At 45.5% G+C, this 25,017-nt stretch overlaps 1 protein-coding gene across 1 annotated transcript in view; it reads left to right on the top strand.

Moving 5' to 3' along the window:
* Window positions 1-25,017, top strand: part of LOC138481013 (protein FAM162A-like) — a 188,786-nt gene that overhangs the window by 37,570 nt on the left and 126,199 nt on the right. The window contains exon 2 of the mRNA XM_069612860.1: window positions 19,125-19,230. Within this exon, the coding sequence (XP_069468961.1) occupies window positions 19,125-19,230 (106 nt within the window). The remainder of the gene's footprint in view (window positions 1-19,124; window positions 19,231-25,017) is intronic.

Here is a 25,017-nt window from a genome sequence, read left to right as displayed (position 1 = left end):
CAAAAATAGAATTATCAACATCTTTTTGTATTAAAAATACAAGTTACAGACTAATATGCCCTCACTGGTGCCATTCTGTCCCAGGAATAATTGCTTTTGTTGGGCCAATGCATAATTTCCTAGTTTATTAGTTGGGGCATTTGGGTGTCTCTTGCGACACTTATAAGCCAAAAATATTGCATTAGAGTACAGAGAGGGAGAAATAGCATAGTAGGAGAGACACACAGCTTGTGAGTGTTGTTTAGTTGTTGGCCCACCCATTGACTGCCCATGGTCATGCTAATTCCTACAGCTATTCCCAATCAGTTCCTGCCCCTCCCCGCTCAAAGCACCTTCTCATGGGAACTCTTTGAGCTCACCTTATTCAAGATTTACCATCAAAATCTGCACGTACAGTGCCTGTGAATGTTTTCTCAAAGCAGTCTTCTGAAATGTAATGGCTTAATTGGAGCTGTTAACCTGCTATTGGTGTAATAAAATAGTCTTAACCAGGGCTGAAGGCAGACTTTGATTCATCAGCACTATGCGTTTCATTCACTAAAGTCCTTTTAGAAACAAGCATTGGCAAAGCCAAATAAATATTATACATTTGCCAGGCACTGGTATTAGATGCCCAGGTACACACACCATTTTGCAGCTGCTACCATCAATGGGCAGTTAATACCACGGTGTCTGGGCTGGTAAGTGCCTTCCCACCCCTATGCGAAAGCCCAAACAGTTGGCATTGCCAATGCTTGGTTTTGTTGGTGTCGGCAGGGATGCCATTTTTCTTTTTTTTATATGGAAGCTCCTGGGCTGTGGCCAGTGCCATGTGGCTCTTTGTTTCTGGAGTGGCTGGCTTTCTTGTTCAGGCCTCTTAAAAAGAACAGGGGCACAAGTGTAAATCTTTGAACAGTGACCCCAAATAAGAAAGAATAGGAATAACAAATAGTCTTTCTGGAATTCTATCCAGTTAACAGTTTATTGGTATCCACTACGGAGTGTAATTTGCTTTCTGACTTTGAGAACATTCAGGCATGTAATTGTTCATTTTACTGTAGCTGGTAAGATAGCTCTAGCTGGTAAGATAGCTCAGTGGGTTGATCGCTCGCTGCTGCGATGTGAGTGTGATCTGCAAGTGGCAAGTTCGTATCCTGGCATGGTCAACTCAGTCTTTCATTCTTCTGAGGTGTACAAATGAGTACCAACACAGGTTAGGTGATATTGTTTGTATATTTGGTCTATATAAAGCACTTAAGTGCTATATAATAATGATGTGTTATTTATATAGCACCTTTATCTACTTTACAGAGCACATATTTACATACAATAAAACCCAACCGAAATTGGTACTCATTTATCAACCTTGGAAGGATGAATTGGCCTTGCCGGGATCCGGACCTGCAGATCACGCTCAGATTACAGCAGTGAGCACTCAACCCGCTGAGCTATCATTGGACGTCTGCTTGCATTCACAGTAATTTGGCAATATGGGCCTACACACACTGATAGTAACGATACATATGGGGATTTGTTGTTGTTTGAAATGTATCTCATATCACAGTGATATTGTAACCATATTTGTTGTAGTGTACTTAGGAACAATGTTATGTGATGCCACTTCCTGTTTTGTCAAGGGTTGAAAGGTTGTGCTCCATCGCTTCCCATGATGTCCCTTCGGGGTGGGATCAAATGACGTGATGTCATCAGAGGTCAAGGGTCGTACAATGTCACTTTTGCTACCCCTGGCATTTTGTTGAAATGACATCCCTGGTTGTCGCTGGGATCGTTTTTGGAGATCTCATGATTAGTTTGAAGAATTCTTTGCATTAAATCTTCAGAGAGTAGCAAATGCATGTTTCTCTTAGTCTCTGTAAAATTGGATTCCCTCTATAGCACAAGAAAGGCGATTTACCTGCCTCCATGGAAACACTGGCACAGCGGCTTCCGCTGTAAATGTTTTCTGTGCTTCATCCCTCGATAATAGGGTACTTCAAGGAGAATTACTTTTGGACTCACTGGCTGTTCTTTCTGGTTAAGTGATTTTAGCAGCGCCCTTTGCCTCCTTCCTTTAACTTTTGGAAACAGAGAAGCGCCGCTGCAACGCTACCAATACATTCAGCTCCTTTATCTGCCAGCAATGTTCACTTGGATTTATGTTTTTAAAAAAGGAAGGTACTTGTTTAAACATGAATCCAAATAATGTTGTGATGGAAATCTCAACTCACAAATCCTGCATGGGTAGTTTTATTTTGTCATGTAATTATATGGAACACGTACTTTGTAAATAACACATATTCGAATTGTCCTGTATCCCACACATACTAATGAGTTGCTGAAATGGCAAAACATAAATTTGCTCTAAGAAAAAAAAGATGGCTGATTCAAACCTGATCAGAATACTTACAAGCTTTCGTTATTACCTTTGTTCCTGCTTTAGTCGTTCCTACATCGCCTTCTTTTTGCCACTACTGCGGAGGAGAGGATTCCAGTGACCACGCTGCATGGCATACACAAATGTCAGATCTTGTGAATGGTTGCTATTATGGAGGAGAACATCACATCATTGGTTGGGGTCAGGCACAGGGTTGTATTCACTGACTGCAATTGATTGCACCATCCATCTTTTTGTGACATGGAAGACTACTAGTAACGTACAAATCGTAACATTGGTTGGGGACAGGCAGGTGTCTTTAGCTAAGTTTGCCATTTTTTGGGATTTAAGAGAATGTTAGCAAGGAGACAATCAAAGAATTGGTTAGAAGCAACAGATCAAATTCAAAGCATGTGCCATCTCTCTGTATGTACTTGTACCAGGAACTTGGGAATCCCAGGAACCACCTTGCATGACACTCAAGCAAACTACATTTCTTATCCCTGACAAGGGAGGAGAAATAACCATCTTGAGTGCCAACATGTTGTGCCTGTGTAAATTTTACCAGATCAGGGGAGGCATGCAGAAAGAGGTTATTTTATATCAGCAATTGCTATGGGTAACAGGGATACCAGAATGGTCTGTCGTAAGTTGAAGGCATCAATCCTTCATTCAAAGCAACAGAGTCTGCCAAGTATCATCACTCTTGTCCAAGATAAAGTAGTAGAGGTTCAGGTTTTCCAGATGGAAGAGGAGGTCTAATTCACTGTCTCTTGGGCAGAGGGAGCGCTGCAAATTATACCTACTGATGAGTTGGTAAAAACAACACAATTTGTAGAGGATAAGGATATGGACATGTCTGTGTCTGGGCTACCACCCACATCCAGTGAGTCAGAGAATAAAAATGATGAGGGTAAATATACAAATTATGACCCATCTGGGTCCAGGCTACAAAACTAAATTCTGTAAACCATTGATACCGCATTAGAAGAGGAGGAGGTGGAGGGCAGTGTCACAGTTACAGAGAAGGGGAGGAAAAACAAAGCTAGTCCTCAGCCCATGTACAGTGTATTTCATACACACCATGTCATATCTGAAAGTGATAAACATATGTGTGCAGCAGCTACACCACCAATGCAACCCTCACAACCCCGTTTGTGGTCAGGTGAGCATAGTAGGCCATGCCTTGGCCCAACGGAATAATCTAAATGATGGAATTTCTTCATACAGAATGTAGAACAGCAGTCTTTCACTACCTGCAGTCTGCGCAATAAAACTGGGTGATGATGGAAGACTGGGACCAATTGGATTAGCACATCTTTGTAGTCCCGTAGTATACAGCACCATGCACATGCTATTTTGTGATATGTTATTGGAGTTTGTGCTGCTCAATGATGTAATTTTTGTGGTCTTCTGGTGCACAAGTAGATCTGAAATGGAAAATAAATGGGATGGGGAGGGTGATTAGTGGATTATATTGAAACGACAATGCGTTGTGCTTATCTATTGGTACATTTTAAACCAAGAGCAACTGGTGTCTCTCTGGGTGGGTTTTCCGTGTGGATTGTGATATACACCCCAAAGGTGTTTTGGTTCTAGATGGGAGACCTCGGGCGTCTTGGGAGGATTTCTGTGTTTTGATCAGTGGATGGGTTTAGCAGTTGATTGGAGAGGTGTACAGATGTGACAATATACGTGTGGGCTGAGGGTTTTACTTAGTCATTTTGTGTCACCAATTTGAGGAGCATGTGTTGAGTGAAGGTGGGTGAAAAGCAAGACTGCTATTTATTAAGGTTCTTTGCAGAATCCTGATAGATTAAGGTTTATAACTAGCTGTCTATTGTGTTTTCTTGTAGATGTGTTTCTTGTTGTATTTCCTCTCCATGAATGATTGAATTCTCTGTTGGCGGTGGTGGCAGCAATGGAAGGGCTGCGCCAATTTGGCTTGCTAGCCCGATTTGGAAGGGTGGCTGTATTTTGTAGAACTGTGTTATGTTGTTACGTATTGAATATTTTGTCATTGTGTTCATTGTGATGTGAAAGGGTGTTCGGTCGTGCGATGTTGTCAGTGTTGTTGCAGCCTCTTATAGTCTCTCTGTCTTCATTTTTCATATTTGTGGCTTCCCTCAACCTTCCCTACCAACTTCAAAATCCACCTTCTGCTTCCCCAACTCTTGCTCCTCCTTCCCCTCATCTACCTTCTCATGTTCCACCTGTTGGCCCTCCTCCTGTCCTGCATTCACCTCCTCATGTTCCACATGCGACATCCTCATAATCCACCTGCATCCTGACACCTGCGTCTCCATGTTCCACATGTTCCTCATGTTGCATCTGCTACTCCACATCTGTATCCTTGTAGCCCACCCCCCACTTCTTCGTTTTCCACCTGCTGCAGTATATCTTCATCCTTGTCTACCCCCACCTTGGCCCTGCATCTGCTCTTTTATTTATGTCTCCTGCTGCTGCCATTTAGTCTCTGAGTTTGTTTGTTCCATCTCCTAGCCTGCTATCTCCTCCTTTTACTGTCCTGTATATGCCTCATTGTCTTCCTTCTCTTGATGCCCTTCACCATCAAGTAACCTGCAACAGAAATGCCCCAATCGCTGCCTTCACTACACCATGTCAGACGGCCACCATATACCCCAAAAGAACCATAGACTCTATTGTCACCTCCTCCTGGATCAGTTGAAAGAGCTCTCCCAATGTATTCATGCTACTGTTGTGTGTCTGTGCCCTTTCCATTTCATGCTGTTGCTGTCCATGACTGGACATTTTCCCTCTTGGCTATCAATCTGCAGCCTCAGATGAGGTTTCAGCTACAATATCATTGGCATATGCATACTCTCCAACAGCATCTGCCTCAACATCCATTACCTCCTCTTCAACAGAAGACAAAAGGATCGCCAAGAGATCCAGTAGATCATTGTTGGATTCATAGTAACATTTGAAGCCTGGGAGATCAAGGGAAAAGGTTTTACAAAGGCTTTCACAGGTTTTTTTTTTGACAGAATGAAGAATGTTAAAGGGAAGAGTTTAAAATAAGATCAGCAATGGTCTCTTATCTATTGTTTTAATTTGCTTTACTATGGTATGGTATTGTTTATTTATATAGCGCCTATACACAGGCAAGTCTTTCAAAGCGCTCAAGGAGGGTGGGAACAAGAGGAAAAAACAAACAGTCGCTCAGAGCCTTTGAAATTCTTATTCGATAATAGTCCATACAGGCAGAGTAAGAGAGTAAAAAATGCATTTAACAGTTTGGGAGATAGCAAATAGGCCTGGCGGAGATTCTGCAGTTTTTACAGTGCAATTAAGGGGTGAAGACAAGGGAAAACAGACATACGATCTTCAGGCGTGGTGTGTACGGGGGTTCTGTGGTGCGTACGGGGGTTCGGTGGGAGGATCAAGTGCACCGGTCAGTTGAGACTGGGGTAAGTTCAGAGAGAACCACTCTCTAGGGTACATTTCTCAAGTGCATTGAGTGTGGGGGAGGGGCAGGGCCCTGAGGCAAGTGCGAAAGAGGACTGGTGCGGGTGCCGGGGACCAGTGAGACTCTGTGGTACACCCGACGGCCAGGCAGCATGCTATAAGGAAGAGGACGGAGAGAGGGAAAACAGAGAACTGGGTTAGCAGGGTAGAGGGAGAGAGAAGAAAGAAGAGAAGAGGAAAGTCTTGAGGAGTTTCTGGAATTTAAGGAGATCTGTCTCAAGATGGAGGGCGGCAGGGATGCTATTCCAGAAGGAGGCACTTGCTGAGGATAAGGATCTCCCTCCAAATCTCTGCTTGGATAACCGGCTCACTCACAGAAGGTTGGAGGTAGATGAGAGGAGGGCGTGTGAGGAAAAGAATTTAGGTAGGCAGCGTTGCAAGTAAGTAGGTACCAGTCTTCAAAAAGCCTTGTGAACAATGCAAAGGGTCTTGAATTTGATCCTTCCAGCCACTAGGAGCCAGTGCAGGCATTTCAGCACTGGAGAGATGCAGTCCCTGGGCTTGAGGACAAGGATAAGTCTTGCAGTTCTGTTCTGGATGAGTTGCAGAGGGCGCAGGGCAGAAGAAGGAAGGTTGAGGAAGAGGCTGTTGCAATAGTCCCGCCTGGAGAGAACCAGGGCTCTGGAGAGAGTGAGCCTCTGGGGGAAAGTGAGAAAAGGTAGAGTACCCCTGTGGTGGTGAAGCTGAAAGTTAGATTGTTTAGAGATGTCTGAAATGTGAGAGGAGAAGGAGAGTGTGGAGTCAAAGATGACCCCCAGGTTTCTTGCTTTGCAGGTGGTTGTGGGCACAGACCCAAGGGAGGCCACCCAAAGTGAGAGTGGGAAAGCGGGAGCAGGGGTCCCAATGTGAACAATCTCAGTCTTAGTGGCATTGAGCCAGAGGTCGTTTGCAGCACACCAAGACTGAATAGCGGACAGGCAGTTAGATATGAGCAAAGAGGAGCAGGCAGCTGAGGGTAGCCTGAAAGATAGTTGTGTGTCATCCGCGTAGCACTGGATGTTGGAGGTATAAGTGGCAATCACACGTGCCAGGGCAGCCATATAGATGTTGAAGAACCAGGGGGATAGATTAGATGCCTGGGGAATGCCACAGGTTTAGAGAGTGATAGTCGAGTGAAAGGGTCTGAGTTCCACCTGGGATGGTCAGTCGGAGAGGAAGGAGGTTAACCACACCAGAGCCTGACCTGTAATTTTCTGAGTGTCACAGAGACGGGTGATCAGGATGTCGTGGTTGACTGTGTCGAAGGCAGGGGAGAGGTCAAGGAGATAGAGGGGGTGATAGTTTCACGATTTGAGAGCAGGTCTTCACAGGTGTTCAGAAGAGCAGTTTCTGTGCCTCTGGATACTCTAAAGCCAGATTGATGGTTGTGGAAGCAACCGATAGATTCAGTGTGGAGGGTCAGATGAGACATAGCCAGTTTCTCCAGGAGTTTGCCCAAGAAAGGAGTGATGGGGATAGGGAGGTAGTTTGCCGGAGTGGTGGGGTTGGCAGAGGGTTTTTTGAGCAGAGGGTGCACAAGGGAGTGCTTCAGGGCCGTTGGGAAATCTCCAGTGGAAAAAGGAGAGATTGCAGAGATCAGCCAGGGCTGGGGTGAGGGAGTCGATATTGTCTTTAATGGTTTTGGAGGGACAGTGGTCCACCTGTTTGAATGAAGCATTCATAAATCGGACTTGTCTGTTGACCTTATCCGGTGTGACGGGTGAAAAAGAAGAGAGGGTAAGAGGAGGAGGGGCCAAGGGAGGTTTCTGGTGTTGGTGAATGCTGTTGTGTGGAAGAGAGGGTGGAAAGGATGTCTTGGGTTTTTGTGGAGAAATGTGCAGCCAGGACCGAGCAAAGGTCCTGGGTGGGTGTGACATGTGAAGAGGCTGCTGTAGGATTGGCCTGTTCCTTGCAGACTTTGAAAAGTTTGCCTGTGTTGTTTGATGCCACGGAGATGTGAGTTTGAATAAAGACCCTTTTGTTGGTGTGGATGCAGAATCGATAATGCCTTTGAAGGGGGCGGCAGGTAAGTTTGTCAGATGGTTCGCCTGACCCATTCCATTTCCACTCAGCTGCCCTACACTTGCGTTTAAGGGCAGCCAGGTCGGAGTCATACCAAAAGTTGCACTTTTTGGAAGACTTCAGTCAGACCCTCATGGCAGGGGCAAGAATGTCAAGAGTGTTTTGGAAGGCTTCAGTCGGACCCTCATGGCAGGGGCAAGAATGTCAAGAGTGTTGGAGATAGAGAGATTGAGGTTAGAGAGGGCTGTGTCAGGGTAGGAGTCAGCCGAAGGGGTGGATGGTGGAAAGTAGGAGGCGGCAAAGGCAGCCACTGCCACTTTTTTCATGGGTCTGGTGACTTTGAAGCCAAGTGGCTGTGCCGGATGTATTGCTGCAAGAGGAGAGGAGAGCTTCAGTTGTGTTGATAGTAGAGAGTGGTCAGTCTAAGAGAGGGAGGCAGAAAGAGGGATGTCAGTGGAGATGAGAGCATCCATGGTGTGGCCAGCGGTGTGTGTGGGGCCAGAGGACAGAATAGAAAGGGCGAGAGAGTCGCAAAGGCTGCGGAAAGGACCTGAGGAGTCAGGCGAGTCCAGAGGAATGTTAAGATCACCCATCAGGAGGAGTTTAGATGAGGAGGAGGGGAGTAGGGAGGAAGCCAGGCCAGCCCATTCAGAGAGGAAGAGAGTGGACTGGCCTGGAGAGAAGATTTAGGGCATAGTGAGAGTCTGCAAACTAGGCACTCGAAGGAGGAGTAGACCTGAGTAGGGATGATGGACACAAGTATCCCTTTTGGGAAGATAAGCGCCACTCCCTCACCTGTCTTCTTAGGCCTGGGTGCAGAGAGGATTTTGTAGCTTTCAGTGAAGAGTGTTTCAAAGTGACAGAGCTATCTTTGAACCAGGTCTCAGTGATGGCGAGCACATCAAGATCCATGAATTCGAGGAGGTTGCAGATGTCAGACAAATGTTTGACAGTAGAGTGGGTGTTGAGAGTGGCAATGTGGAGCAGCTTACTATCTTTGAGGGTCTTTTCCTCGGGGGCGCACATTGGACAATGGTCACCCCAGAGGGTGGCAAGGGGGCCCAGGGGATAGTACAGGATAGCAGAGGAGCTGAGGACGACAAGGGAGCCGGGCCAGTGAGGAAAGGGGAGGGAGCCAGTGAAGGGGCAGAGGAAGGCACAGAAGGCAAGAGAGCCTATGCAGAGGAGGAAAACACAGAAGGCAAGGGAGCCTGGCCAGAGGGAGAGGTGAGGTTAGAGAGGTGAGGGAGGAGCCTGTCGAAGAGAAGGTTGGGTTGTTGACCCTAAACCATGATGGTGCCGTTGAGATAAACATTAATGATGACTCTGGAAATGGCGAAGAGGTCAAGGAGGACCACCGAGCGAGTGCCACCATTAATGGGAGAAGGATAGGAGAGAGAAAGCCGACCATGTGGCGAGTCCATAGGTCAGGTGTGTTAACGAAGAAGAGTATGTCAGTGATAGTCTCTCTGGCAGAAGCCGTGACATAGGTGTCAGCAATAGGAAGGCCTGGGTTGGAGGCCAGTATGTCCTTCTTAAGTTTCTTCCGGCCAGATTTAGTGATAGGAGAAGGATAGGAGATAGTGAAGCAGTTGGATAGGATAAGAGAGATAGAGAGCGACATGGTTGGCTGAAGTGGAGGGAGAAGACACTTACCAGGCTGAAACACTGATGCACTTGGAGGTAGGGGGAGTGGGGTGGTGGAGAGCACAGGGGGGTTGGGGGACAGAGCGCACACCAGCCAGTGAAGAACACAGACGCCACAGGCCCAACTAAAATCAATTTTCAGCAGGTCAGGTGGGATACGTGCAGCAACTGTGAAGCTAAATACGAAAAAAGGTGGAAAAAAGGTGTAACACTTTCAGTAACAGGGCACAAGTAAAATCTATTTTCTAGCAGGGCAAGGTGAAACACATCAGTAACTGGGCACAAACTAAATTCGATTTTACTGAAAGAAGGGTAAGGATTTAAAAATTACTATTGATTTTTGCACAAGAGTTTTATAAAGGATTTCTCAAAAATAACGGTATGAATTAGCACAATACAAAATAAAATGAAACACAAATAATACAAACGTAAAATGCCACAAACAATGGTCTCCTGCTCTCCTATTGTGGCTAAGCCTTGTTTCTCTCCCTACAGGTAAATCACAGCCCACAGAGAACCAGGAATTGAGCTGACAAATGTATATTGCCGACACCACTCTAGAGTTTCTAGAGCTCTTATTGGCCTGCTGAGTCCTTCTGTGTTTTTCAGTTGTTCTGATTGGCCAGCCAAACTAGAGGCTTTCACTGAATTCACATGTATCTTTGGTTGGGACTTAGGCCTGCTGCCATGTCTTGTGGAAACACGTGTGTCCATGGAATCCTGAAAATAGGATTATGTTCTACTTGTGAATTTGGAAGGGTGGAAGCTCATCAAGCAATACAGGACCAAGTCTGTTTTCATATATCAACAGCTTTCTACATGAACCAAAGGTTCTTGCATCCCATATCCCTTACCACCTAGCTTATCGCAATGATTTTGAGTATCCAGACTGTCCTCTTCCTGCTTCATCCAGTCCTCAGACTCTTGTGGAACATTAAAATGAAAGAGAGAGAGAGAAAGAGACAGAGAGAGTGAGAGAGAGAGAGAGAGAGAGAGAGAGAGACGAGGGAGAGAGAGTGAAAGCAAGAGACATGAGAAGGAAAGAAAGAGACAAGAGACTAGTTGTAGGACTGTGGTGTTTATACAAGGTTGTAAGGCTTTTGCCAGGTGATTATATGACTAGTACAGTATTCTGATGACATTCATGCCTTTTTGTATATTTTACTATGCCATGCCATGATATATGCATGTTCAGGTTTGTCAGTCCCTTGAGGTCACTGGCTTCTCCATGCAGAAACTCGCTCAAATTCTATGTTCCAACACAAAATTCACATGCCAGCTAAACTACCTAAACATGGCAATTTAACACCCCGCAAAACAGACATCAAACAGCAGAAGAGCATGCACATCAACAATCAATGTACACAGCACACCATGATACAATACTTTTTAGCACCAATGGCAGACAAGTCTTCCCTTTGGACACAAACGCCTCTGTGCTCTTGACACAATGTACCTAGAAACTCACCCCCATGCAGAGCTCAGATATTTTTGGTCTGCATGCTGTGACTGGGTCAGGGAGACAGGAACCCCACCCAAGCTGAGGCAGGACACATGGCTGGATGAAACCATAGGAGTTGGGGGACCCAATCCATGAAACCAACTTCAGTGCCTTGAATGTCAATGTGGGTACGACTCTTTATCACCCAATGCCTTGCAGTAGATTTTCTGTCCAGTATTCTCTCTCTTCGTTTCAAGATTCCAACCCCCATATTGTATCTGGGAGCAAACAAGAAAATCTGCACCGGAGCCAGGAAAATGGAATCAAAGACAGAGAGGGCATGAACCGGGAATGTAATTGCCACACAGAAATGTGACACCCATCACCCAGCCTAGCAACCCCAGATGTACCCCAGACAAATGGGTGGGCAATGGAAAGTTAACTGGAGCGAAGAGAGACTGCAGGGGAATAGAAGAGAAAAAGAAACCCTCCTCAATCCGAACTGGCAACAAAACTCACGAGCATAAAAAGAATGCCACAGGGAGATGAGCTTCCTGAGTCCCTGGCTGCTACGATCCCATCAGAGACTGCAAAGCTGTGCTTGAAAAGAGGGTGGGGCTTAGAGCATTTTTTAAAAATTCTTTTAACCTGTGTAACCCAGACCCTTGCGAAAAGACAGGTACAGTTTGGCCCATGCAGTCAGGTGAGTGCTGAAGCCACTTGAAGGGGGAGACAAAACCAGCAAGAACACAGTGCAACATAGGAATTAATGGGGGTTTGCTGAAAAGTTGGTAGCAGAGTTAGAAAAAGAGTGAGATATTATGTGTGAGAGATAGTGGTACCAGTTGCATGGCATGGCATGTAGTGTGGTGAGGGGGGTGTAAAATATGAGCGAGAAAGAGAAAAAGTAAGATAGAGAGTGAGGGAGTGGGAATTAGAGAGAAAGTGAAAGTGAGAGATAGTGTATGGGCGATGGTGATGAGAGAGTGCAAGGCAGTAGTAGCAGTAGAGGTCTGGGCGGAGAGAAGCAGAAAGGGGGTGAAGGTAGTGTTAAGAGACAGGTAAAGGAAGTGTGATAGGCAAAGACAGAGAAAAGATGTAGCCAAAGGGGGTAGTAGGAGGTGAGGATAGGGGTTTAGTAAGAGGTGAAAAGAGTCTTTTAGTGAAAGGTAAGTAGAGTGAGTGGGAGGAAAAGTGAGGGAAGAAGGAGAGAGTAGGGAGGGATGGACAACAAGAGTGAGTGAGGAGAGGGGAGATTGTAAGGATCAGGGTGTCTGAGTCTTGGACAATCTTAACAACATGATTTGATGTCTGCCGAAGTTCAGTGTACCCATAGGAAGTCCTGGAGGGAGACAGATAGATAAGGATTCTGCCTTTAGGCCCTCAGCCCTGCCCAGAGAAGATAGTAAACAGTGGAGGTTACTGATCTCTAGTGACCATCATCTTGAATATTGGGGAAGCCTGGTCTAGGGTGGAGGGACCCCTGGATCATTTCGCTTCATCAAAGTCCACATGGGAATGTGGATTGATGCAGGAAAGCATTGCAACTGAGGAATAGTGGGAGACGAATGACATGACAGATGCAGAGGATGTACAGTTAATAGAAGCTTGCCACCCCACCTGTGTTGAATTGCCTGCAGAAATAAACCTTAACCAAGATCACGAAGCGCATCACATCATTATGTGGAATCTAGAAAACCACCAGCATCACCAATGCCAGCACCCTTATACACAGTGAAAGTCTAAAGTGTGGCAGTACTTCACACTTGAATATACAACAACCAAATCTTAAATATTCTGCAAGAAAACAATGTACTTGAAGAAAGCAGGGATCAGCCTGTGCACCAGTGCCAGACATGTGCACCATGCGCAGACATGGGAAGAATTTCAAAGATCACAGGTGAATCCCTCCTCATTTCAGCAAAGAAGTAACATATCCTACCAGCCCAGCCAATGGTTTCTGAAAAGACTGCAGCTATGTCAGAGCTTGGGAGTGGATCATTCAGCTCGAACCCTAGTATGCTCGTGCTTGGGATACATAACAAAGATATTCTATTGTGTCATGCAATTTTCGCTACAGCATCTGTGCATGGGCAAACATGTCACAAGTCACAAGATAGACAGTGCCTGCTCAATGCTAACCTGGCTAGAATGCTGGCTATAGATCTCTTGTCCTACTGTTTTTTTGTAACCCTTTTAGCAAACAAACACATAGACATATTACAAAATGGATGCCTGCAGGATTTATTTTAAACTAGGCATTGAAGCATATTACGTTGCTCATTCTGCGTTTCAAAATTACTTGTAACATTTATATTCGGTTTACACTTATACACATATCGAGTGCAAGCCTCATTTAAGCAGAGGAAGCTAAATGGCAATGCGGGCCTTCTATGTGCATGTTTATTCAGTGGGAGCTTATTTTCAAGCCTGTAGCCAATTGATGCAGCGAGTTTTTGCTTAGCATCATTTTTAATTAACAGTACAAATCCAGGGGAAGACCAACTCTCTCTTGTTATGAGGGGGAACCAAGTACATTAATTACTGGTAGAGTCATACTTCAGGTTGGCTGATAGTTATTACAAACTGAGGGTTGGATGCTAAGGCTTTACTCTTTTCTTTTCTTTCCCTCAATTGATAACATTCGCAGATAAAGTTACCAGGGGTAGACCAACTAACTCTCCCTTGTTATGAGGGGGGAACCAAGTACATTCATTCCTGGTAGAGCCAAACTTCAGGTTGGCTGATAGTTATTACAAACTGAGGGTTGGATGCTAAGGCTTTACTCTTTTCTTTTTTTCCCTCAATTGATAACATTCACAGATAAAGTTACCATCATCGTATTGGTGAATGTATTGAAAAGAATAGTAGTGAAACAATAGATTCTTGTGAAACACCACATAAAACAAGCACATCGTGTGAGTCGACTGAAACTGCATGTATAGCCGAAGATCTATAATTTACAAATGAGGGAATCCTACTTAGGACCTGTACCCCAATAACCTTTGCATTGAAAATGGAACAAACAACCTCTTGACTGTCTGACTTTCGAATACTGGCTATGCATCAAGCAGCACTAGAAGTCTGCAATTACGGGAATAGTATCCATCACTTGCAGCCAAGCAGATGTAGTGCCATGAATATGGTGCAGAGGAGAACTAAATGATTCCCAGATATTACCAAAGCACAGTGATTGACCAGAAGCTACTCAGGATCCAATGAGTGTTTCTTCAAGAGGTGCATAATTAGATTCATTCATCGAGAGAGTATTCAAGTGTTAATTGTTTGGGCATTAGAGATTATGCTGTCTGAAAGACCAGATGTGATTAAGCCCTGCTGGAAAATGCAGCCTCACAAGACCCATTTAATTGCTCTGCCTGCGGATCTCAGAAACAGGGCTTTCATCTGCCAGGGTAATACAAGAGGCAGTCCAGATGCCACTTGACTAGACAAGACCACTTGTTGCCAACCTTACTCAGTCTGTACTTCAGAAAACTTGCCTGCGTGCTCCCAATGATGTGTAGGTGTCAAAACCATAACTGAGTTGCACCGGCAGCTGAGCAGAGAGTGAGACATGCACCTGCCTTAATCTTGAACAGGGAGCCAACTCTATGAGCCTGCATTCTGATGATTGCTTATTTACATGAAGTACTGCTGCAGGATTTCTCCTTCAATCTTCAGCAAATGTACTTGTGCCTTATTCAGGCGAGAAAGACGCACACCTTACTCTAGCACCAGCATCTAGTCCCCTATGCCTTCCAGACTGTACCAGAGATTCAGAACGCTGTTCCAAGTGAATTGTATTATTTTAGAATTTAAGGTCACACTTTGCCCCTTTTGTCTTGGTGTCTGACACAATGAGGTAAGTAATCTACATGCATGAGAATGAAAGCTGGGTCTGTGGCACAGAGCACTAATGCCTCCACTACACTGGCCTGTGTTTGACCTTATGATCACATGTTCAAATTCCATCAGGTCCATTCAGCCCTTCATTTCTTCCGGGGTCGATAAAATGAGTACCATTGATATGATATGACATGACATTTATACCGCGCCTGTACACAAGTGTTTCTAGGTACAACAAGACAAGGAGGGAAAATAAAGGGAGGACAAAAACAAAGATCTTACTAGGGCTTGTGTTATTCAGATCGCACAAGTGCGGGGAAGAGGGACGGGAAAAGTGCTGGGGGTGGGGGGAGTGCAGGTAACACAATAAGTGCTGCAAGCGAGTGGCTCAAAAGCTCAGTGAGAAGGGACTATAGGGTTGCAGGTACAGACCCTTAAATGAAGGGGGAGCCCAGAGGCAGTGCGAGGGAAACCGGACAGGCAGGAGCCTGGGCCCGAGTTCAGAGGGTAGCCAAGTGACCAGCACATGGAGCAGTCAGGCACATCAGCAGGGGAGAGGAAGAGAGAAAGTAGAAGCAAGAAGGACGGTCTTGAGTTGCTTCTGGAACCAGAGGTGGTTCTGCTCAAATTTGAGAGAGGCAGGGAGGCAGTTCCAGAGGGAGGCGCAAGCCGAGGGGATCTGCTTGTAGAAGTGTCTGACCCTCAGAGAGTTGGAGGTGGATGAGCGCAGAGCTCGAGAAGGAAGATGTTTAGGAAGATAACATTGGAGGAAGTGCGGTCCCAGGCCCCAGAAAGCCTTGCGGGCAATGCAAAGGACCTTGAACTTGATCCTTGCAGCTACAGGGAGCCAGTGGAGAGATTTCAGAGCTGGAGAGATACGATCCCTGGGCTTGAGGCCAAGGACAATTCTCGCAGTCTTGTTCTGGCTACATTGTAAAGGTCGAAGAGTAGAGGCAGGTGGTTTTAGAAAGAGGCTGTTACAGTAGTCCAGCTTAGAGAGGGCCAGAGCTCTGGAGACAGTGAGCTTCTGGGGGAAATTGAGAAAAGGAAGACTACCTCTGAGGAGGTGCAGCTGGTGGTTTGACTTCTTAGAGACGCTGGTGACGTGATGAGAGAAGGAGAGAAGGAGAGGGTGGAGTCGAAGATAACCCCAATGTTCTTAGACTCACAGGATGGAGCAGGAAGAAGGCCCAGAGTGGGTGGCCAGTGAGAGAGAGGAAAGGAGGGCACAGGTGTACCGATGAGGAGGATCTCAGTCTTACTGACATTAAGGCATAGATCATTGGCGGAACACCATTCCTGAATTGCAGCCAGACAGTCTGGTATTAGAGAAGGAGCAGAGGTGGTTTAGGGGAGCCTGAAAGAGAGCTGGGTGTCATCTGCATAACACAGAAAAACGGAGCAGAAGGTAGCGATGCAGTGGGCAAGTGGTGCCAATTAATGCTTGAAAAGCCAGGGAGAAAGGTTAGACACCTGGGGAACACCACAAGTAGAGAGAGAGATAGAAGAGAGGAAAGAACCCAATAGGAGCTGAGAGGGTCGGTCGGTGAGAAAGGAGGTCAACCAAGCTGTTAGGGCAAATTCTGGGGTTGGCAGAGCCGTACCAAGGGTCCACGGACCTCCAGCTCTTGCAATGCCCTAACTTCCTTCCAGTGTCCCAAAGAAGTCGAGGTCCACACAAGGAGCAATCGTTACTGCTGTTTTATTATAGCAAACAAGCAGGGATCACCCGCTGGAGCAAAATCCAGTCCAGGCACATCTCGCTGATTTACAGCTCGCAGGCCACTTATGTGCACTTGTGGCATCACAATCAGCGTCACTTACCAAGCTCCTTCGCCGAACCTAAGGCCACTCCGGGTTGGGTCCCTGAGTGGTAGGTTCAGTGTAGGAACATATAGTGCACATTGTTATTGGTGGACACTGTGTGAAGTGGTATACTTGGATCATCCCTAAAAATTGTTACCCGAAAAGTGTTACATTAGAGAGCCTGATCATTGTCTGGGGATTCCTGCCACCAGCCCCTAGCCCCCAGTGTCCTCATTGGTCATGCCACGGGCTCCCCAAGTCTGGGTCTACCATAGTTCCCAGCCTGCAAGACACCTGCTCACGTACAGTGTGTATTGATAAGGTGTGACTATGTGACAGTGTGTAACAATGGGGTGCGTCTGCTAATATCATGGGAGCGGTCAATTCCCAGCACATGCTGTAAGTTGATTGCTACAATTTGTTGCACGCTCGGTCCCCGTCGTGAGACATCCGCGGGTTCCCAGCATCAAGGCCTTGGCATTGTGTCAGTTTGGCCAAGTCACGTGTGAGTAGACCGTCGGTGAGGCTGAATTACTTCGATTTGATTTGTATTTTGGCTTGGCATATTCTCTCCTGGGGACGGTCTTACCATAGTGCGGTGGTTGAGGAATGTCACTTGCAACATCGTGGCCTTGGCGTTTGCAGTCCCTACCAGGGTTATTCTGCCTGGTGTGGAACACATTATACCCTTTATGTCACGTCCCAAGATGTTTACATGCGCATGCTTGGAGTAAAGTAAGGGTAGAGATAAGTCATGATCTTCTATGGATAAGGAGATGTCATCAGTAAATGGAACCACTCCTCGAGCCACAGAAAATCCTTAAGTGTTCATTGCATCGCCTGACGTGTATTTCCCCTCCCGTACGCATGACCTAGTGGCCCCCGCGTCGACCAGAAAGGAAAAGGGTGCTTCTGCTGATGCCATGAGAGTGGTCCATTCCCAGCGCATGCTGTAGGTGGATTGTTTCAATTTGTTGCAAGCTCGGTCCGCGTCATGAGACAGCTGCGCCTTCCCAGCATCAAGGGCTTGGCATTGTGTCAGTTTGTCCACGTCACGTGGGAGGAGACTGTCAGTGAGGCTGAATTACTTTGATTTGATTTGTATTTTGGCTTGGGAGATTCTCTCCTGGGGCTGGTCTCACCGTAGCGCGGTGGGTGAGGAATGTCACTTGCAACATCATGGCCTTGGCGTTTGCAATCCCTGCAAGGGCTATTCTGCTTGCACAGCATCTTGCAGCCTGAGAGTTCTGCGAGACGATTCAGGCTTGCTGGATTTTCCTAAGGCCTACCGTAGCTCTGACTACGCGTAACTGTCCATAGGTTAAGGTGTGTCATGGTTGGTCAGGTCCTGTGAGTACGCCTGTCCTTCCAAAGGATGAATAGTGTATAGCATCAGCAAGCATGTACACAGGCTCTTTTGGCATCTTGCTTTTCTGCAGTGTTATAGCGAGCCTAAGTGGCAAAATAATAAAGATGCAGACAGTATGTATATGTCACTGTCCTCTAGCTCATAGAACTGTACGCTTAGGTTCTTCGTGTGGATTGGTGTGTGTGTCCCGAATGTGCAGAATGCATGTGTGCTTCCTGTCTTACGCAGCAATGTCGTCATGGTGTCTGTCTTGAACGACCTCCAGCCTAGCTTGTGGAGATGTCAGTGAATTCGGTCCATATAGTCGTCTCCAGCTCAGTCTTGGTCATCCTGACTTGCTCTGGGTAGAGTCCGCACCATCGTAGGTTTGTATGGTCGGGTGACGAGTACCTCTCGTGGTGCATGCCTATGGTGGGAGCGGTGGGGATCAGTGCAACCTCATACGGTCGGTGGTTATTCTGTTGGGTGCTTCTTCCGGTTGGGGGGCCCGTCGGAAGGGAAGGGACTTTCGGATTTTCCCTCTTCAAAGCCAGAGCCTGATCATTGATACCCAGGTTATCACAGAGGCGATTAGTTTGGTTGACAATAAACTTCTGGTATCTGTCAATAGTGCTAGGATGCCTCTATGGGCACTCTACAAATACACCTGTTATGTTATGGCAGTGTATGTTGCCCAGTGAAGGGATTGAACAAGTAGTGCTCGTAGATGGGGCGATAGTGAGGGGCTATACTCCTTCACATCAGATTTGTTAAACCAGTGACATTTATAAATTGTACTATGCAATTAATTAGCTCTCTTTTTCAGTGTCGTATTATTTCTACCTCTTCCCTTTCGAGTTTGTCTTCTCCTGTTTTATTTACCCTCCTTAAGGCATGACTCTTCAAAATTATGTGCATTCTACACCCGTACCCACCGCAGTCCTTGGAAAAGGCCTTGTTTTATCTCTTTGCATTTACATTCTTTAGTGTTTCGAATCTATTAGCGTTATGAATGTTGCATGTATCATTTAATTTTGACATTCATGCGTTATAATTGAATTTCTGTATCTCATATCGTGGAAAACATTTGTTTGCACTGTTTATAGCACTTTTATTGTTACAAAACAAATACAATATTGTATACATTAAAACATATTGTTAATGCCATTTGTTTTTCCTCCTTTTTATTTAAGGTCAAGCAATATACAGGAATGAAAAAAGACCAACACCATTCGATAAAAAAGTTTTACTTTGGGCTCGGCGTTTCAAAAAGGAAGAAGATATTCCAGAAACAGTTTCGTATGTATACAGTAATTATTTCTTAACAACGCCGTCATTGATTTATCTCATAACTTAAGCGTTTTTACTGAAACGCTATTGGGTGTGTGACAATCTTGGGCAATGCATAACAGAAGAATGTGATGTATTCCTCCAAACAAGAATAATGATTTTTTTCAGAAATATCTTATTCTGATATTACTTTGCACTCATACAAAATCAACTGTGTGCCTACTCCCATACTGAAGAAACATGTTTTGCTTTGTGTCACATATGACCTCAAGAACAAACCAACTCTTGAACAGAAGTGCTGCTTCTGGAAGTGCTGCTTCAGAAGGGTTGCTTCTCTCTCTCTCTCTCTCGTCTAGTGCGTGCCGTTACCTACCCAAATCCAGGTGTCCCTCAACATCAGGCTGTATTCTAGATATTGGTAAGCCCTAATATCTAAGGAGCTCTCTGTCTTGCGGTAATGTCGTAAAAGCAAATGCCTCCTCTATCTAACTCCCTCTAGCAACAAACAAGGTGGTCCCTGTCCTTAGTTCGCCAATACTGTATAGCGTAAGGATGGTCTCTTTCAGACAATCAGACCCCACCTTGTCCTTTCATTGGGTGCCCTTGTATTCCTATCTCTATGTCTCTCTGTCGCTCTCCCTTTCCTCCTTTGGCTGTCTCCCTCACCTGGTTCTGTGAGAAACCAGAAGGTGTCTCATCTGTTAGTCCCCACGGACTGGGGACCAGACTGGGGATGGACCAGTGTGGGAAGATGATCCTCCTGCACTGATCCACCCACAGGGTCTGGATCCAAAGGTGGTGGCTGTGCCCTGGCCACCTGAGAGAGAGATCCGTGGGGACTAACGGGTGAGACACCTGCTGGTTTCTCTCACACCCTTCCCCTATGTGATGTATCCGCATCTGTTGCACAGGAAATCCGTAAAATCCAGAAAAGGAAATCGACGTTGCCTTGGACTCTGCCATTTTCGGTGTTCCAAAGTGAAAGAGTAGGGTTACAGGTCTAAGATCCATCACATGACTTGAGGGTAAAAGTCCTTTTGTTGGCTTATCCATGCTAAAGGTGAGCGGTCTCTGATGAGAGTGAACTTCCTCCCCAAAAGATAGTACCTTAGATGGGTGATTGCCCATTTGATCGCAAGGGACTTTAACTCCAAAACAGAATAGTTCTTTTCACGAGGGACACGTTTTCAACTAGTGAATAGGATAGGGTGTTCTAATCCATCACAAATTTGTGATAAGACTGCTCCTAACCCTGTGAGAGAGGCATCAGTTTGTGACACAAACACCTTTGAAAAGTCTACCACATTTAGATTTGGGTTCTGGCACAAGGTTTGTTTTAAGTTGTTGTAGAATATTTCATCCTCATCAGTCCAATGAAGCTTCTGGGGTTCAGCATTCTTTAATTTGTCGGTTAACCCAGCTGTTTCATCCGAGAAATTAGGGATGAACCTACTGTAATAACCAATCAATCCTAGGAATGCCCTAAGGTCTTTCTTGGTTTTAGGCAGAGGGATATCTAGGACAGCTTTCACTTTTTCGCGTTGGGGCTGGACACTGCAATTCCCTACAAAGAAGCAGAGGTATTTCACGGCTGATTGGCCTGCTTACATTTGAATGGATTGGCAGCTAAGCTGGCTTCTCTGAGCGTTCTCATGATGGTATGAACCTGGAAAACATGGGCTTTCCGGGTCTTACTACAAATGATTATGTTGTCAATATAAGCCCAACAGAGATCAGAGTAGGGCTATAATATCCTGTCTACAACCCATTAGAAAGTGTCCGGGGTCCCGTGCAGGCCAAAAGGGAGGACTTCAAACTGGAATAATTCCAGGGGTGTTGAGAAAGCTGTCTTTTCCTTATTAGGTCCATGTACGGGGGCCTGTCAATATCCCTCGGTCAAGTCTAGGGTCGATAGAAAGACGGCACTTTCGAGTTTATCTATTAACTCATCGATGTTTGGCATTGGATAGGCATCGAAGGCAGAGATGGAATTAACCTGCCTGTCTATGCAAAACTGCCAGGAATTATATGGTTGTGTTACCAATACGAGGAGGACATTGGGCTGGAAAAAGGCTTGATAATGTTTGTCTTCAGCATCTTTTTGACTTCTTCTACCACTATTTGTTTTCGGGCTTCTGGGAGTCTTTTCTTTGGAGTTCTGATATAATGATAAGTACCATGTACTCTCCCTGTTTTATTTGCAGAATACATCAGGGAATGCCATGACCAGGTCGTTTAAGCGTTATTGCTTCTGTCTAGATAATTCTTGGGGAATAAGCTCTGAGTTGTCTATCTCCTCCGGTATTAACCAAGACAATATCGAGGTGGAGGTAGCAGATGGATTTTCTTTGCACTCCTTTAAGAGATTTACATGGTAAAGGTGGGTTTTCTGCTTCTTATCAGGCTGGGCTAGTTTATAAATACAGGTCCCTGTTTGTTCTAGTACCTCATATGGCCCATGCCACTTTGAGACAAGTTTATTTTCAGAGGTAGGTAAGAGGACAAATACCTATTATCCTACTGAAAACGTTTTTAAATTTACTTTCTTGCCATAGGTGGTCTTCTGTTGGGTGTGAGCTTTTTCCATGTGAGTGTAGACTACATTTTGAGCAAGGTTAATATGTTCCTGTAACCCAGTAGCTGTTTTTGAAAGGGGAATATGTGCCTCTTCCCTTATTTCCCAGGTCTGGTCTAAGACATCACTTAGTTCTTTACCATAAAGTAGTTCAAAAGGATCCAGACCATGGGGGTGGAGCAGTGTGGGAGGATCACCTGGTTGAGCAGTCTTCGGGGAGTGGGAGTGTGAAACTGGATGATCAGATGTGATATCCCTCCCCCTGCAACACCTTTATCCCATCCTCCACAGGGGCGCCGAAAGAAGCTGGACGGCAACTGTCTCCACCAGCGTCACACGTAGTGGAGTGGTGAATGGCTGCACGTGCCCTCTCTGTTTTGCCCTTTCGTCACAAATCAAGATTTGTCTAAAATGTTGAAATTAGATGTTAACTAGCCATAAGGAGGAGGACCGGCTCCCACCTCCTGTGACCTCCTGAGTTATGAATGGCAGACTCTCCATCCTGTGTGCTGTGCTGTACTGTACGTAGGTGTGCATTGTAGTTCAAGGATTTAGTTACTTCACTGATCCTACAGATTCCGCAGCGGCGATCGCGTGATGGTGCCTCAATGGATCGCAAGAGTGAGCAGCCCTCTGGTGAGTATTAGCGCTGCACAGTGTTGAAATGTCTTTAACGTGGTCCTTTGCTGTGCACGGCTAACCTGATGTTTCCTTTTCTGTTCGGCAGATGCGGCGGCTCCAGAGTGACTGAGATGGAGCGTCAGGTACGAACCTTGTTCTTGTTTCTTCTCTCTCTTCCTTTCTTTCCTTACAGGCAATGGTTTGTGAAGACCAGGACGGGCATGGATGAAGACCGGGCTGAAGCTAGCAGACACAGTGAGCGTTACGCTGCAGGAGTGGAGAATAACGCAAAGCGTGTTCTGTTCTGAGGGTGTGGTTTATATAGCCTCAAAGAAGTAGTCCCAAGGTGAAGCCCACGGTCAAGTAGTCCCTCCAAACACACCCTACCCAAGTAGTCCCAGGTAAAGTAGTCCCTCTAGCAAGCCTCAGACTGGGCTGAATGTGATTCCTCTTCCCCTGCAAACTGCCTTGCTTGAAAGAGCATTATGAGCCTGGGGCCGACGGCGCCAGGACTGAGTCCAGGAAGTCTTTAGGCACTCCTTTGGTGCCTTAAAGGTCCCCTTATGTGCCAGCATCTGGGGCAGGCTGGTCTGCTCCAGAAGTCTGGGGCCAAGCACCGTGACACATACCCCCACCAATATGCAAAAAGCAGAGTGTGACACACCCAAAGGATTGTTGAGTCCATGTGTATACACAATGGACAGTGTTAACGTGATATTTATATATTCTTTAAGGGTGAAAATTAAAGGTTTTAGAATGAACGCTGCACTTCCGATAACAGCGTGTGCATTGTGCACGCCAACTATGAAGTAAGTCCCACTTGTTTTGAAATCTGTAGTTAAGGAATAAGGAGGTTTGGCTCAATGTTGTTTGATTAAAGGCCTATTTTACTTTAGGAATCTGGTTTGAACTTTAATTAGTTCAATTGACTCTACACAAGTGGAACACAGAGTTAAGGTATTTCAACATTAATGTCCTTTACACACTCACATTTTCAAATATATTGAGCACAGTGATGTTTCAAGCAACCTGGATTTAATTTGAAATGTTCCTTTTTTTCTTTTTTTTCTTTTTATATAACTTGCGCAACGACTATTTGGATTTGGGTATGTAAAATGACAATGGTATATGCTTGATGCAACTATATGTGTTTTGATGTTTGCTTTACGTTTTGACGTTTGAATTTACAAATTATACAAATATATATGTTGACTGTAAATAGAGAGCACAGCCCTGATGATGGAGATCATGTTCTCCGAAATGCATTGGCAATAATTAAAGCTCTTATTATCATCATATCGACCTAGTCATCTGTTTGCTATGTTCCAGGCAATAACTAAAGGAGCTGTTTAACTATACAGAAGTTAGAAATTCAAGATACAAATACTTTTAAGTACAGTCAAAAAAACAGACACAGCACTTGGATTTTATCCTATCTGTACTATTTGATGTATATACAAAATCGTTTTCCCTAATGATTAGAAACCTCTATTGAGGTACAAGAATGAGACGACCATTTAGCAGGGTGTGGCACACTCTGCTTTTTGCATAGTGGTTTATTATCAACCCAGGTGTCTCTGGGCGTTTTTCATGGTCTGCTCCTAAAAGATCATAAAGATTTATTTTTTGAAGATAAAGAGATTTTGCAAGTGAACTGTTTGAAAAATAGATAGTGCCCACCTTTTCGGCTTTTCTTAACCTTGCCCCCACCCCCTTTCCCTTCTCCAGCACTTTCACAGGGACATCCCGCTCTAGGCGAAAACAGCCTCACACCCGAACAGTATATATGGCATGTCCTGCTATTGTGGTCAGGTGAGGTCAGGCAATTACTGACAAACACTCACCCCCGACTTCCATTAGACTTCCCCACACGGATAAAAGCGGAGCACAAAACCACACTGTGAGCGAGGCAAAGCACACAAAGGTACGGCAGTTTCAAGTCGGCAGCTGAACAAAGGGAGAAAAACAGCAAACCACAAAGGGTTCGTAAGAAGGGAATTACCCTTGACCTTTTCGGCAAGACGCTGTTTCTTTCAAGAAACCCCTGAAGCAGAAAGCGTAAGGCCAGGAAACCAGACTAAAAAATCCAGCATTGTGTGTCGGGAATACCGAAGGCCCTCCCGAGTAACTGACCAAGGCTGGCAGGAGCAGCAGCAGCTACCGTGGTATCGTACTTGGCTCCAAGAACAAAGGAGTACCAGAAAGAGCAACACAGCCGCTTAGTTGGGGAGACTGATGCAAGACCGGTCTGTGTTGAAGTCAAGGTTGCAAGCGGCAACATTGAATAATGATTGCTGGAACGAACATTGTTAAACGAGTGGGATTAAAGATGTACATAAAGCTAAACTGCTGAGGAATGTTAGAACTTAAGAAGGAAATATACGATACCGTTGACCAAGTGGGCCGGCACTGTGGTTGTGCTTAATCAAAAGTCTCTGTAAGGTATCCCGCCAAGACAAACGAAAGTAGAAGATTGATGAGAATAATTGTGTGGAGTTAATCGAAGTGGTCCTGCGACGGACTAAGCAAAACCCATTGCACATTAGAAAGTCTTCAATTTTGATATTAAGAGGATCTAAGCTCGAACATGGAAGATCCAC

The sequence above is a fragment of the Ambystoma mexicanum genome, chromosome 5p, assembly GCF_040938575.1.
Source record: "Ambystoma mexicanum isolate Mex_15411 chromosome 5p, UKY_AmexF1_1, whole genome shotgun sequence".
Lineage (NCBI taxonomy): Eukaryota > Metazoa > Chordata > Amphibia > Caudata > Ambystomatidae > Ambystoma > Ambystoma mexicanum.
Note: the sequence above shows the minus strand (reverse complement) of the source record. Positions and strands in the feature narration are given on the sequence as shown.